At 35.2% G+C, this 15,286-nt stretch overlaps 1 protein-coding gene across 1 annotated transcript in view; it reads left to right on the top strand.

The window, feature by feature from the left end:
- LOC145661728 (trypsin-1-like) overlaps positions 1–9,422 on the top strand; it is a 60,022-nt gene extending 50,600 nt beyond the window's left edge. The window contains exon 7 of the mRNA XM_081727063.1: positions 9,126–9,422. Within this exon, the coding sequence (XP_081583189.1) occupies positions 9,126–9,305 (180 nt within the window). The 3' untranslated portion in view covers positions 9,306–9,422. The remainder of the gene's footprint in view (positions 1–9,125) is intronic.
- Positions 9,423–15,286: the final 5,864 nt, after the last annotated feature.

The following is a 15,286-nucleotide window of genomic DNA, read 5'->3' as shown; positions in this document are numbered from 1 at the left end:
TCGTTCTGGCGACGCCCCTAATTGTGTAGAAACGAAAATCTCGCCTGCACATTTCTTTATAACTATATTCAAACGATTGCGACAATTTGTGATTCAATTGCACATGGTGGGAGGGCTACCATTTAGACAGACCCCCGCTTTGTTTTCGTTCTGAGGTCGCCCCTAATTGTGTACAAACGAAACTTTTGCCTGCATATTTCTGTACAAACGATTTACAAACGATTGCGACAATTTGTAATTGAATTGAACATGGTGATTGGGCTATCACTTAGAAAGTCCCCTACTTTGTTTTCGCCCTGGCGGCGCCCCTAATTATGTACAAACGAAAATTTTGCATGCACATTTCTGTACAAACGATGTAGAAACGATTGCGACAATTTGTGACTGAATTGGACATGGTGGGGGGCTATCACTTAAACAGCCCCCACTTTGTTTTCGTTCTGGCGGCGCCCTTAATTATGTACAAACAATAATTTAGCCTGCACATTTCTGTACAAACGATATAGAAACGATTGTGACAATTTGTGATTGAATTGGACATGGTGGGGGGCTACCACTTAGACAGCCCCCCCTTTGTTTTCGTTCTGAGCTCGCCCCTAATTGTATACAAACGAAAATTTTGTCTGCATATTTCTGTACAAACGATGTACAAACGATTGCGACAATTTGTGATTGAATTGAACATGGTGATTGGGCTATCACTTAGAAAGCCCCCCACTTTCTTTTCGCCCTGGCGGCGCCCCTAATAGTGTACAAACGAAAATGTGGCCTGCACATTTCTGTACAAACAATGTACAAACGATTGCGATACTTTGTGATTCAATTGGACATCGTGTGGGGAGCTACCACTCAGACAGCTCCCCACTTTGTTTTCGTTCTGGCGGCGCCCCTAAGTTTGTTCAAACAAACATTTCGCCTGCACATTTCTGTACAAACGATGCACAAACGAATGCGACAACTTGTGATTGAATTGGACATGGTGGGGGGCTACCACTTAGACAGCCCCCATTTTTTTCTGTTCTGGCGGCGCCCTTAATTATGTACAAACGAAAATTTCGCGTGCACATTTCTGTACAAACGAAGTACAAACTATTGCGACAATTTGTGATTGAATAGGACATGGTCGGGGGCTACCACTTAGACAGCCCCCAATTTTTTTCGTTCTGGCGGCGCCCCTAATTGAGTGCGAACATACATTTCGCCTGCACATTTCTGTACAAACGAAGTACAAACTATTGCGACAATTTGTGATTGAATAGGATACGGTCGGGGGCTACCACTTAGACAGCCCCCATTTTTTCTGTTCTGGCGGCGCCCCTAATTGTGTACAAACGAGAATTTCGCCTGCACATTTCTGTACAAACGAAGTACACACGATTGCGACAATTTGTGATTCAACTGGACATGGTGGGAGGGGCTACCATTTGGACAGCCCCCACTTTGGTTTCGTTCTGACGGCGCCCCTGATTGTGTACAAACGAAAATTTCGCCTTCACATTTCTGTAGAAACGATGTACAAATGATTGCGACAATTTGTGCTTGAATAGGACTTGTTGGTGGGGGGCTACCATTTAGACAGCCCCGACTTTGTTTTCGTTCTGACGGCGCCCCTAATTGTGTACAAACGAAAATTTCGCCTTCACATTTCTGTAGAAACGATGTACAAATGATTGCGACAATTTGTGCTTGAATAGGGCATGTTGTTGGGGGGCTACCATTTAGACAGCCCCCACTTTGTTTTCGTTCTGACGGCGCCCTTAATTGTGTACAAACGAAAATTTCGTCTGCACATTTGTGTGCAAACGATTGAGACCTTTTCCGATTGAGTCTGATAAGGGGGTGGTGCTGTCTAAATAGACGTCTCCTTTTCACCTCTACTGTAATTAAATTCTTCCTCGAGAAAATCTGTAATCAACACTGTCAGTAGCTACGTCCTCGACTAATATACCTTAACAAGTACAGCTTTATTTTCGTATATTTTTCAACAGTTAACCAATTTAAAACTATCGCAAACAAGAATATGTAGTCAACTTCTTAAATACTTCACTCGCCGAAACCCGTTCAGCGCGTGCAACAAGCAAAAACAACATGTTTGGCGTCTCACAAATGGAAAAGGGGGAAAAAAGAGAAGGAAAAGCAGCACGGCAGTGCCTTATCGCAGTCAGAGCTGACAACATAGTTTCGGTCGTCACTAACGCGAATAGACCTACTAGCGGTGTACAAGAGTTATACAGTTACAATATACGTCGTGCCACAGTAGCGCTACAGGCGGAATGTGCACGAACTACAAATGAATATGTTCCCTTACAAGCATCAGTCACTGTTGCACCCTCTTTAAATTCTACACATCCTTTTTTCTCCCACTTTTTGACCTTGACAAGCAGAAGTACCAGGCTTTCCGAGTTCACAACCATAAACTGTTTGTATACAGAGTACGTTTTCAGTTCTTCGAATGACTGTGCGCGCGAAGAACAAGGGTGATGATCGGGCTACCGTATACGGAAGTCAGTAACACCCGGTTGCAATAATAAATGTAAAATACAAATATAGAGCCTTGACAATGCCGTGAGGATGAATATATATATATATATATATATATATATATATATATATATATATATATATATATATATATATATATATATATATATATATATATAAAACACAGTTCTGACTGAATTATTTAAAATGAATTATTTAATAACTATACGTTTTTTGTTACAGTTTCAAGGACCTAAAGTCCTCTTCATCAGACATTGAGAAAAAGACAGATAACATCAAAACTTATATCTTCCTCAGCTGTTAGTTAGCATATTCATTTATATAATTTTAATTGTTGTTTTTATATATGTAAAAATTTTTCAATTAATAATATGTAAAAATATCATATAATTACGTTGTTAATACATGTTAATTGTCAATGCAATTTTACAATTATATTGATCTTTACATAAAATAAAAGAAAATAACAGAAATTTGGAAACTATTTGAATACACTAATAGCCTTTATGCACTTTTCTTCTCTATGATTTCTAATAATCTCTCTCTCCCATTGCTCACGTATATTTATACCACTTGTCCAGTTCAATAAATTCTCTTGTTCTTTCTTTATTCTTCTCGCTTCCTTCCACTTCCTAATAATATTTATTTTTTCTCTTTCTAATCCTTCCGCCCCTTCCCAATCTATCCTATGTCCCTTTTTTCAAATGTTTGTAAATAGCGTTATTTTCTCTTTTCATTCGAACACCATCTTTATGTTGTTTTAATCTGTCCATAAGCCTTTTTTCCCGTCTCCCCTATGTATTTCATGTCACACTCACTACATTTCACTTCATTGATAACTCCTTCTTCTTCTTCCTCTATATTGCTTTCTCTCCTTTTCTTTTTCTTCCTTATACATCTCAAAACGTTTCTTCTCCTTTTCTATAGGTCTTAATCGTTTCCGTTTTTTCTCCTGTTCTGTGAATTTCATGCCACTTCTTATTTTCTTCCTCTTCTTTCTTTTTTTGATCTTGACAGCTAACTACCGGCTGAGGAAGATATAAGATTTGCTGTCATCTGTCTTTGCTCAATGTCTGATGAAGATGACGTTAGGTCCTTGAAACTAACAAGAAAACGTAAAGTTATTAAATAATTCATTTTGTTCTGGTCAGAACTGTGTTTTAAATGTTGTTGTGATTATCCGGAACCATGGAGTTTATTTTATATATATATGAACTCTGTGATTATCCAGAACCATGGAGTTTATTTTCGATGAGATTTATATATCCCCTCTCCGTCCCATGTTGTGAAGCATAGCATCTGCAGTGCCATTGTTCATCCCAATGTGGCGGAAAACTACAAATTCGATACTGATATTTGTTATTTCGATTATTTTTATATATCTTCCCCTCCTGCAAGTAGCGAGGCTGAATTTGGATTTAAGCAGCATCAGATGTGTCACTGTTAATCTCAGCGACTCAAAAAATTATAGATTCGTCAATAATACCGTTCATTTATCGTACATTTTAAACTTTCGCTAACCCTCCCCTCCCTTAAGTTACACCGTCAAAATGATATGACAGAAACTGACAGGTTTGAACTTCATTTAGGTTGAAAATTTGATCGAGTTTGGTTTGGTTGTTCAAGAGTAATTAACTTTTATTTATTTTTATATCTCCCTCACCTATTCCCCTTCTGAAGATATCCCGTGAAAGTGAAATGATAAAAATCATCTCAGGCCCAAATGTCATCTATGTCAAAAATTTGATCGAGACCGGTCGTTTGGTTCGAGTTACCAAGTTTTATTTAGTCTTTTTTAACTCCTCCCTTCCCTCACAGCTACGTTAATCGTAAAAGTTAATATATAAATACCATCTTAGGCCCGAACCTTATCTATGTTGAAAATTTGATCGAAATCGCTTAGGTGGTTCAAGAGTGATGAAGTCACAAAGCCAGTCACTTCGTTTTCATTTTTTACATATATCTCCCTCTCTCCGGCCCCTACGTTACACCGTCAAACTGAAATGATAAAAGTCGTTCCAGATCGGAACCTTATAAATCTTGAAAGTTTGAAAGAGATCGGTGTGGTTCTTTAAGGGTTATTATTACGTTTTATATATTTTCATATATCTCGTCTCCTCTCCTCCTCCCCCCTAAGTTCTACCTTTAAAATGAAATGATAAAAAAGGTTCAAAGGTCAGAATCTTATTAACGTTGAAAATTTGATCGAAAGCACTCGGTTGGTTCAAGAGATTAAGAGCCACAAACATAGTTACTTTCAATTTTATAATATAGGTTATTATTATTATTATTATTATTATTATTATTATTATTATTATTATTATTATTATTATTATTACTATCATTTGAGTACTTTTGAATTTTCATGCGAAGATTACGGCATAATATGTTTTTATGTCTGTAATTTTTCTGGGTTGTATTTAAATATGTTATTTCCTTTACAAGTGGGAACTAATTTCTCTCAAGGTCGTTATACACTTCGTTATTCACTTTAGTGTAAGTAACCTTACAATAAGAAGTCCATTCGTTACAAAGATCAGCGCAGGCTTGTAGATAATATCTGGATTGCATTTATAGGTGGTATGGTGGTGTACGGTTAACATAATGAACTTATCCTATTCACTCCAAAGTTGTTTTTTTTTTTTTCAGAAAGTGATTGTGAAGAATCGACTTCTCATACTAGATGAGCAATACTTAAGAATGTGGAAGTAAACACCTGTATCATGATAGAGACGATTTGCGAATGTTGGTTGGGAAAGCTCAATTGAATTACCGCGACATTCTAAACACATCATTGATCTGCAGTATTCACTTTACGTGTTATCGTTCTCAGAAAGAAGCACTACACCATTTGTAAAATAAATTTTGGGTAAAATAATCGGTGGTGTAGTGGTAAAGTGCTAGACTTCTAAATGGAAGATTTCGGTTCGATTCCTCTTCAGGTAGTATAATTTTTTCGCATAAAATAATGGCAGCAAACAGAGATTCATCTTCTATTGGAGAACTTGCAAGGCATCGCTGGTGATAATTCGAATAAACAGTGTGTGCGTTCTATATCACACGCTGTAATGATAACTATGTTTCATATTTATATTCATCCCCCTCTGTCTCTCTGCCTTTCTTGACGTATCCCTATCCTGTCTTTGTACCTTTCACTTCTAGCCTCTCTCTCTCTCTCTCTCACACACACACACACGCACTTCATGAGCGTGTGCGTGTTTCAATGTTAAACTTGAACAAGAAAATGTAATTATCTGGGAACTTCGGCGTCGCGTTTTCCGTGCTCGGGGTACCATCTACAGTCATGGTCATCTCTGACAGAAACACTGTTTAAATGCAATGGAATAAGTGAAATCTCTTTTCTGTCCTCTGGGTCCCCGAGTCACAGTCGAATTACCAGATCACTACGGGTCATTACGGGTTTGAATTCGCGGCCCAGTGGTGGCCTATAACCTAACCAACATCATCCCATTGACAAGATGATCCGTTGAGAACTAGCGTCTTCATTCTATCTGTGCAAATTACGTTACATCTGCATGAGAGGAAATTGATGCTGGATGATCGGAAAAGATAAATCTTCCGAAAATACTAGAAAATTATAACCTCTTTGGTTATTTGAAAACAAACTTTTATATAAACTAGCTCGACACAAAATTTGTTTCCATCCTATAATTGAATGTGTTTTATTCACGTTGAAATTTGAATCATGCTACATATATAAGGAACATAAACTTTTCCTTTCGAAAATTTGTAACTTTTCGTTACGATACAGTTTGGACTTTTAGTATAGTGTATTTCTGATAGAGATTTAACAGTAAAATAGCACTCATACAATTTTCTCTTTCTTTCTTTCTTTCTCTCTTCTTTTCGCTTTTTTTTGTTGTTGTTTAGTTTGCATTAGTAGTCTCAAATGGAGGATATGACTAATCCTACTTACTCTGTAATTAGGCTGTATTTTGAATCAGTACGTCCAATGAACACTACCGAATTTGCAATCAAACCACGAGGAAACAAAGCATGTGTGTTAAACTTTTGATATTATGCTAGATGTGTCTCGGAGATCTATAGTTCTACTGGATATTGAGTATGCTATCCTTTATGAAAGTGACTTAATGAATGTTTAAAGCATCCTCTACATATTCGAATAATTCCTAAAAAAAGTATGTAAAAACAAACGTTATTTCTATATTACTGTTGGATTTCTGGAAACGGAACTTTGTAATGTTAGGTTCTTTTTTTTTACTACGTTTGAATTCCACATTTTTATCTCTTTTCCCTTTTCGTTTCCTTCTCCTCTCCTCTTCTCTCTCTGTGCCTCATTTCTGAAACACTGTGTAATAGACACCTGTTGTTCAATTTTTCATTGTTTGTGTTTCGGTTTCTCCCTATATCAACTTATGAATCTTGTTTCGCCTCGGTTTTGATATTTCGTTTTATCGAAACTAATACATGTGTATTTTGAAATAAGAATTGCGGTCATGTTAGCTAATTTTAGTATAGAAGAGAAGGAAGGAGGAGCGGGAGCTATTTACCTGACAGGATTATAGGATAAGAAGGTGTATATTGGGTGGCCTAACTGCATGGCGTTAGCGGTCGCAATGTTTTGATGCGGAGTGTACATAAATTAATAAAAATTAGTTTCGCTTTGCAAAAAAATCGTACTAAATAAAGAGATTTGTCCTCTTTTGCGAATAAAACCGCACGTTGCTCACGACATAAGGTAACTCCGTTAATCCCTCTAAGAAATTACACTCTGCAACATTCTCAAACGAGTACAGTAATTCCGCGATTATCAAAGCGAATGTCAATGTTATTAATCTCGGATGATGGTGACTCGAATAACACCCTTTTGTTAAACGAACGGCGCTACTGTATATACACCGTATTAAAGTGTGAGGAATATAATAACTAAATTGGGTTACATTATTTACAACAGATGTCAATATTTCTAATATAATTTGAAAATAAGACAATAAACTCAGAATATTGGAAACGTGAAAACTCAAAGTAAAATAGTCCTAAAATTTCAAAGATTACTGTTGGGAGCAGTACACACAGTTGCAGATCTGTTTTATTCATTACTACGCACAGGGTCGTGACTGTTCAAATGGAAGACAAACTTGATTTTAAAAATGACTTGATTTTCCTAATATTGAGGGGCAGATTTCTTGCCTTTTTCGTTTTTTCTATTACCCCTCTGGTTCAAACCTAGTTCTGTAACTAGGTTTCCCGGGGTACTAATATCCTACCTGAACTGTATTACAAATCACAACTATTATACTGATACGAAATTATCTAATACCCAGGAGAAACTGACAATAAATTTGAGGTAAGTTAGAGACGTAATTGTGTTATTATTGATAATGAACCCACCATTTATTTTCCTAGAGAAAAACTTCAACTTAGTGAAATTTCTGGAATATTATTAAATCGAAATATATGAAAAAAATATGGTTTAATAGAGCCTTGAAGGAAACAAATATAATTACCTACATAACCATTTGAATTGAATTTACGACCATAGTCAAAACGTACGTAGAACTAGTTTAATTTATACATATGGCATTGAAATCATATCGAAATTGCTTATTCGAATTAAGAAAGATTTTAATGTTATTTTATTTCCCGTTACACTTCTTTTAACATAAGGTAACTTTACTATGACATGAAGGTCCTAATATTGACATTGCAAGTAAATGTGACTTCCTTTGATCCTCTAATTTTCACCCATTTATATTAAAAATGCGGTAACCACTTCCTTCTCAACCTCCTGTGCAAAAGATATATTGTATAAGTCGTATGTTATATCAGAAAACAGCAGAATGTTATCAAATATTCTTTTTTCTGCCCTTTTTTATCGATGTTTCTCCACAAAATTCTGCACGCTCTGCACGAAGGAAGGTAATGCACTAAGGTTTGTTTAGAGGCAGTATTCATCAATCCTAGAAAATTTGTAGTGATGATATTTGTCCTACTTCAATTACATTTTAACTTGTTAACAATAAAAGAAATATAAATAATATATCAAATTTGCAAACTAAAATTACTATAATTTTATATAACGTAGATATTTGTCTTATCTACCAAAGAGGTGTATACACATGCTTCTGTATTCCTCAATTTCTACCACTGAAAGTGACAGTAATGTGGAGTAAATATATGGATATAGAGACATTTCCTAAGGATCTAGGGTCACTTTTTCGTTCTTTGTTTTTGGACCGCAGTATTCGTTCTTGGGAACAGAAATTATGCTTTAATTTATTTAAGTACACATTTATATCTAAGTATATATATATGCATACCATCTAAGTATATATATATATATGCATACCATCAGAACTACTATTACTAATAATAATAAATTATTTTATGAAATATAAACGTTACATTCTCTGCACTTGATACCTTCGGAATTTAACCAAACTGTGCTTAGTATGACGTAATTACTAGATATAGGTATGTTTCCTACAAGTACTCTAAGGCAACTTACATGCTATGGCAACAGTATCTTTATATTTCCAAATTTCTTCAAATTCATTTTGTAGAAAATATGTATGTCTTTGTTTCTGAAAAAAAAAGACAGTAATTTATGTTCTTCTACAAACGAAACTTTTATCTTGCAGGGTGATTCTGGAGGCCCCATAGTGTGCGAATATAACGGGCAGGAATTCTTAACAGGAATCACGTCTGGTGGCTCACATGAACTTTGCGTAGTAAGCGAAACGGATGTTTCCACGTACACCAGAGTTTCCAAATTCACAGATTGGGTGGAGAGTGTCGTTAATAAAGCAGTTGTTCAGTAATGCAAATATGATGTAAACAGATATTACCTTTGTAAGAGATGTTTGGCATAATGTATGTTACTGAATGGAATACAAATATATGAGCATTATTTTAAAACTTCTTTTAATGTTGGTGCATTTTTTTATATAATGAATATCAAGGAAACTAAAGGAGTACACTTTGTTTACTGTTACATTTTAAAAGTATACAAGAACAGCACAAGTTTTCATTGTTAAGTAAATGGAGATATGGAGCAGGGCTGCCGTGTCGTGACAAAACGCTGTAACTTTGGCGGAGCAGTTTTGCGAAAAAAAAAGCCGTAAAGTTTTAATCAGAAAATATGATCTGTATCGTGTAGAACCAATGTATCTTGACTTTGAAAACACGTGGTTACATGTAATGTTACGTAAATGCATGTTGTGTGATTAAATTTGGTGAAAATTGATCGGTTGACCATTATTGCCTACTTAGACTGGTTCTACACGATACAGATCACATTTTCGGATGAAAACTTTACGGCTCATTTTCGCAAAACTGCTCCGCCAAAGTTACAGCGTTTTGTCACGACACGGCAGCCCTGCTCCATATCGTATTGTTATTTGTTACCATACCTATATATAACGAAAACCGAGACTAAATGGATAACGTTACTGCGTTAAATACCGTTTTAGCTGTTACTGACACAATTACGGTACTTATTAAAAATAACGTTATTGACACTGAAATAGAGCATTTCGTTATTAAGTTGAGTTACTGTTACAGTACTGTTAATGTATGGCAATGTAATAAGTTGCAACAAAATAATAGCATTAAAGACGTAAATGTTTAACTTAATATAATTGCATTTAATTGCATCAAATATATTCGTTATTTGTTACAGTTTCTAAAACGTAACGAAAAACGAAACCAATTCAGTAACGTTATTGTCATGGGCATCAGTTCAAATGTTACTCTCACAATTACGGTACTTATTAAAAATAACGTTATTGACACTGAAAGAGAGCATTTCGTTATTAACTTAGAGTTACTCTAGCGGTATTGTTAATATATGGCAACGCAACAAGTTGCAACAAAATATTTCCCGAGCACCAAAGGTCACGTGAGGAGGCTGTAATTATTCTTAGAATGGAAAGCCTTAACATAGGGTTATAGTTTAATACTCTGATACGCGTTTGTAACATGGAAGTCACATGATTTATAACATGGAAAAGACTTGGTCGTTCTCTTTCTTGCAATCATCAATATATATTTACAGGGGTGTATCCAGGATTTCCTGAAGGGGGTGCACCAATAACTACCACTACATTTTATTTAAATTTTTAAGTTTTTAAATGCCTTCAGGCATCTGTGGTGTGAATGAGGAATATTACTTTGTTCTCTGAATCCTTTTCCTTTAAACCTTCAGAAAATCGACTTCAACTATTGCTTTTACAAAACTAAGCTTTCTTTTAAGCCTCAAACGGACACATGACAACAGAAAGTTTCGGAAAATGATCCTTTTTCACTGCTAGGTTCTCATCTAAGATAATGTATATTTACAGTGAAGAGGTGTGGATATGCTCCGGTGAACCCCTAAATTAGGACCCTTACACACACACACACACACACACACACACATATATATATATATATATATATATATATATATATATATATATATATATATATATATATATATATATATATATATATAATTGTTCAATGTTCACTGGAATTTTCGTACGTAAATAATCGGGAGCAACAGGATTGCGCACACTATAGATCCCGAATTGCGCACAAATCTCTGTTGGTCTTTCTGAACACACATTTTTGCCCAACGTTGCCACAATGGTAGATTTAAAATCTGTGCGCAAAGAAGGTTTTCCTTCAGACTAGGATAGAAACAAAAATTAGAAATAAAATTCATATTATATTGAGGATTAATTAAATATAATTTGGTCAGTAGATACAAGAAGTCATAATACCTCTAAATTTACAATCCAAATGTTAAAATTTTCTTGTCTCATAATCTGAATCCCTTTGGAGTTCTAGTACCTATTTTTAGGTACTAAAGTAGCGTTTTTATTATTCGATTAAAAAAGAACCAATAAAGCTTTTTACTTTTTTCAAGTCTAGAGGCACTGTAGAACACGTTATGTATGGTTTTACGCCTTCCTGCGTCGAGACATAGGAGGTGATGTCATCATAACTTAAAAAAAAATATTTGTGTTAGGCCTATTTTCATTATTTTTTGGCGGGCTTACTTTCGCACCTAGAAGATTGAAATTTTGTACAAACATTCAGTCCACCGAGTACTATTTATTAGATTTTTTCGGATCTCTGCGTTAGCACAAGGTACATCCAGAGGGGCAAAAAGGCAAATAAAAGGAATTTTGTGGTCTAAAAAATCACTTTTTTCGCGATTTTCCCGCCTGAGATACATGATGGAAACATGTGAAGGGTCCGTTTGAAAAGCAGTTTTATTCTGAAGATAATAAATGGCGAACTATGATTCTAGGATAAATAGGGATGTCTCAGGAAATGTTCTGCATGAGATCAGGGTATTTTACAGTAATCTGGGGCATTGTGGGGATTATTGATATTTTTGCCGCCCTGACTGTTCAAGATAAAAGCTTGAAATTTTGTACAGGCATTTAGTACACCCCTTAGTGTTTTCCAGTTGAGTTTTAGGTCTCTGCATTAACACAGTGGGGGTCCAGAGGGGCTCAATTTTTTAAAAAAAAGAAATATTTTCAAAGAAAAATCCCGATTTCTCTCAAAATTTCCCGCCTCAGGGACATGATAAGGAGATGTGAATGGTACCATTTGAAAGGTTGCTCTATTGTAAAAAGAAAACGAGGTATGAACCATGATCCTATGATAAATAGGGATGATGCTGTAGCCGTTTGACTGAAAGTCTCTAATTTACCTTAAAAAGCCGCAATCTATAAGGGTTAAGCATTTCATACTGCTTCAATATAATGTTATGTTTCTTTCAATCTTCCTTTTTTTGTTTATTGATATATCCTTTCGCAATTGATCTTAATTTCAATTTTGTTTCTGATTGTATCTTCAGCAAAGAAGAGATCACCTGATAAATATCTGGACCAAGTGAATAGAATTATTAATTGTAATGTTTGTGAAATGTTTCCGCCCTATTTTCGTTCGAGGAGCTTCTGAGGGTTCTGAAGCCCACATTCTAGGTGGGAACCTAAATAAAACAAAGCAAACATTTATGGTGACACTCTTAATTTTAATAATAATAATAATAATAATAATAATAATAATAATAATAATAATAATAATAATAATAATAATAATAATATAGTATACATAATTCCCACTACTAGCCAAGTTTTATGGAAAAATTGAACATTGAAAAAGTGAATAATTTTCTCCATTGTCGTAAAGTTTTGCTGTGGTAAATTTATTGAGGTCTGTCGTTAACGTCTGGTCATATAATAGGATACTTGTTACAATAATATATGCGATACAATAAACTTAAATTACAATATTATTAGTATAATACAACGATGTGAGTAAACTACTTCCTCATACTAATTACACTGCATTCCAATATAATCCTTGCAAAATTACACGATTTACTTATTAATAATATGGAATCTGTCAATATATATCTTAAATAACCTTCCTAAATCTAGTTAGAATATATAATTAGAAACAGTATGACGTAGCTACTTGCTAGTTTTATAACATACACTACGACTATGCACAGTAAATGCTGTCATTGTTCGTACCTAATGTTACTCGCACAAGTTAGGACGATAATTTTAGCTTCTTCATTTATAAATCGTAACTTTTCTCCATCATAACTGAACTCAACTTCTCTTTCAATCACTTGCTGAAGTAGCCTCTGTAATATTTCTCGGAAGAACTGGTGTGAGATCTTTTTTATTTTTTTTTTTTTTTCGAATGCAGTATATAGCTTCTCTATCTTTATGTGTTAATTCCTCTGTATTTTCTAAATTAGCTCAATCCTAGTAATTTTATTCGGCCCTCGGTTCGGGTATTTCGCTGTTCTTTTCTTACAGATTTACGTAACAGAAGAGAAAATATTTTCCATCTGACAACATTGCTTAATTTTTCTGTGCGCAATCCTGTACATAATGACAGCTTGTCAATGACTTATCGGATAAAACTGATAAAACTGGAAAAGTGTGCGCAATCTCATTGATGAAATAATCGATGAAACTTGCCGGATCATGATGAAACTTGCAGGTGACGTAATGTATTCCCTCTAGAGTAATTAGTGACCGACGCTATGACGTATTTGGCAAATGCGCAAGAGTTGCAACGAACATGGCGGCAAGCAGTGTGTCTGTAGCTGTGGAGAAGCGACGTATAATCAAATTTCTTGTGAAGGAGAAAGTTAAACCGGCTGAGATTTTCAGAAGATTGCAAGCACAGTATGGTGAACAAACGACGTCAGGAACAAGAGTGTACGCAGTGGCGGCGATTGAACGTTAAAAGTGGGGGACAAGACATGATCTGAATATTTGTATATCAATGTTAACTTCCCTGGTTGTTTCTAACACTTTGTTTGACGAAAGGGTGTATAATTAATAGGATACTATCTTATTCAGTTAAAATAGCGTACATCGTATTTCATATTTTATTGAGTAAATTGACAAGAGCAACGCAAGTAGGTACTAGCTCTACGAAGGTGTAAGAAGAGATTGGATTCCTTGTTCAAAAACATCTTAAAATTCTGCTTGGAAAATCGTATAATCAAATTATTTAATAACACATTTGTAAAACAGATAGATAGAAAGGATAATATTAATCATAGTAATGCATAATGAGACTTATTTTGCAAAAGTTATATTGAAACTGGAGATTAATGAACAACTTACATTTTTAATTCCACACATGCCATTAAATGTATGTTATTACTCTTAGAAGGACAGTAAATACTACAAGCATATGCTCGACGTTTAAAGAAAGGTTTACTTTTGCAGCTTCCCGAAACATGTTCGTTGTCATTAGGTACAGTTTTCACTTTCTTAAAACACATCAAAACACAACAATACTTAGAATCACTCTACACTCCAGTTATGCAAAATAATCCTAAAACCTAGAATTATGTTGAATTCACTAAATTTAATTGTATATACACTCGTACACCCATAAATACACCACTTACTCGTATATTACACTGCAAAACAATGGAAAAGGTAGAAGTTGTCTCTTATTACTCTCTTTTTAATTAATATTCCTTATTATTAGAAAGAAGAAAAGACATTTTAACAACTGACAAATTCTGTGCAATTAAAGAATAACTTGTGAAGGCTTTTTTTTCTTCGAAATGTTCTCTCAATTAGTTTCAAAGCAGTAGATTAATATATCGAGCCGCCCTTGTAAGAAGAAACGAAAGTACGCTGGAATTGTTGCACTCCAATCGATTAATTTTTGAGCAATTTTGCATGGCATTTAAAACCCAATTCTTGTAGCTTACTTAACTTCACAAGAAGACAACCAATAGGTGCTCACGCAAGGCAAATATTATATAGAACCATTTTTACTAGGAAACACTTATAAGATACAAAAACTTTACGTTTCCAAATGAAACCATATATATTAATTGATCACTTCGAAAAAGTGGGGGGGGGGCAACTGCCCCCCTTTGCCCCCCCGAATCGCCGCCCATGAGTGTACGAATGGTGTGAACAGTTTCACGAAGGACAGGAGCTGGTGACAAAAGAAACGCATGGGCAAACGACATGAAAGGTGTTATCCAAGGGTATTTTCTAGACAAAGGGAGCACAATTAATGCCCAGTATTACTCGTCATTGTCGAGTGGTGGTGTACGAAAGTCAATTCGCAAGGAAAGACCTGGGATGCTGTCTGGAGATGTCATTCTTCTCCATGACAATGCCCGCCCCACACGGCTAATGTGACAATAACAACTGTAGCCGAAAAGCCGTGGGAAGTTCTGCCCTATCCACCATACAGTCCAGATTTAGTTCGCCGTGTTTATCATTTGTCTGCATCCCTTAAATAC

The sequence above is a fragment of the Thermobia domestica genome, chromosome 10 (genome assembly GCF_964235325.1).
Source record: "Thermobia domestica chromosome 10, izTheDome1.hap1.1, whole genome shotgun sequence".
Classification (NCBI taxonomy): domain Eukaryota; kingdom Metazoa; phylum Arthropoda; class Insecta; order Zygentoma; family Lepismatidae; genus Thermobia; species Thermobia domestica.
The sequence above is the reverse complement of the archived record's forward strand: the minus strand, read 5'-3'. Positions and strand labels throughout refer to the sequence as shown.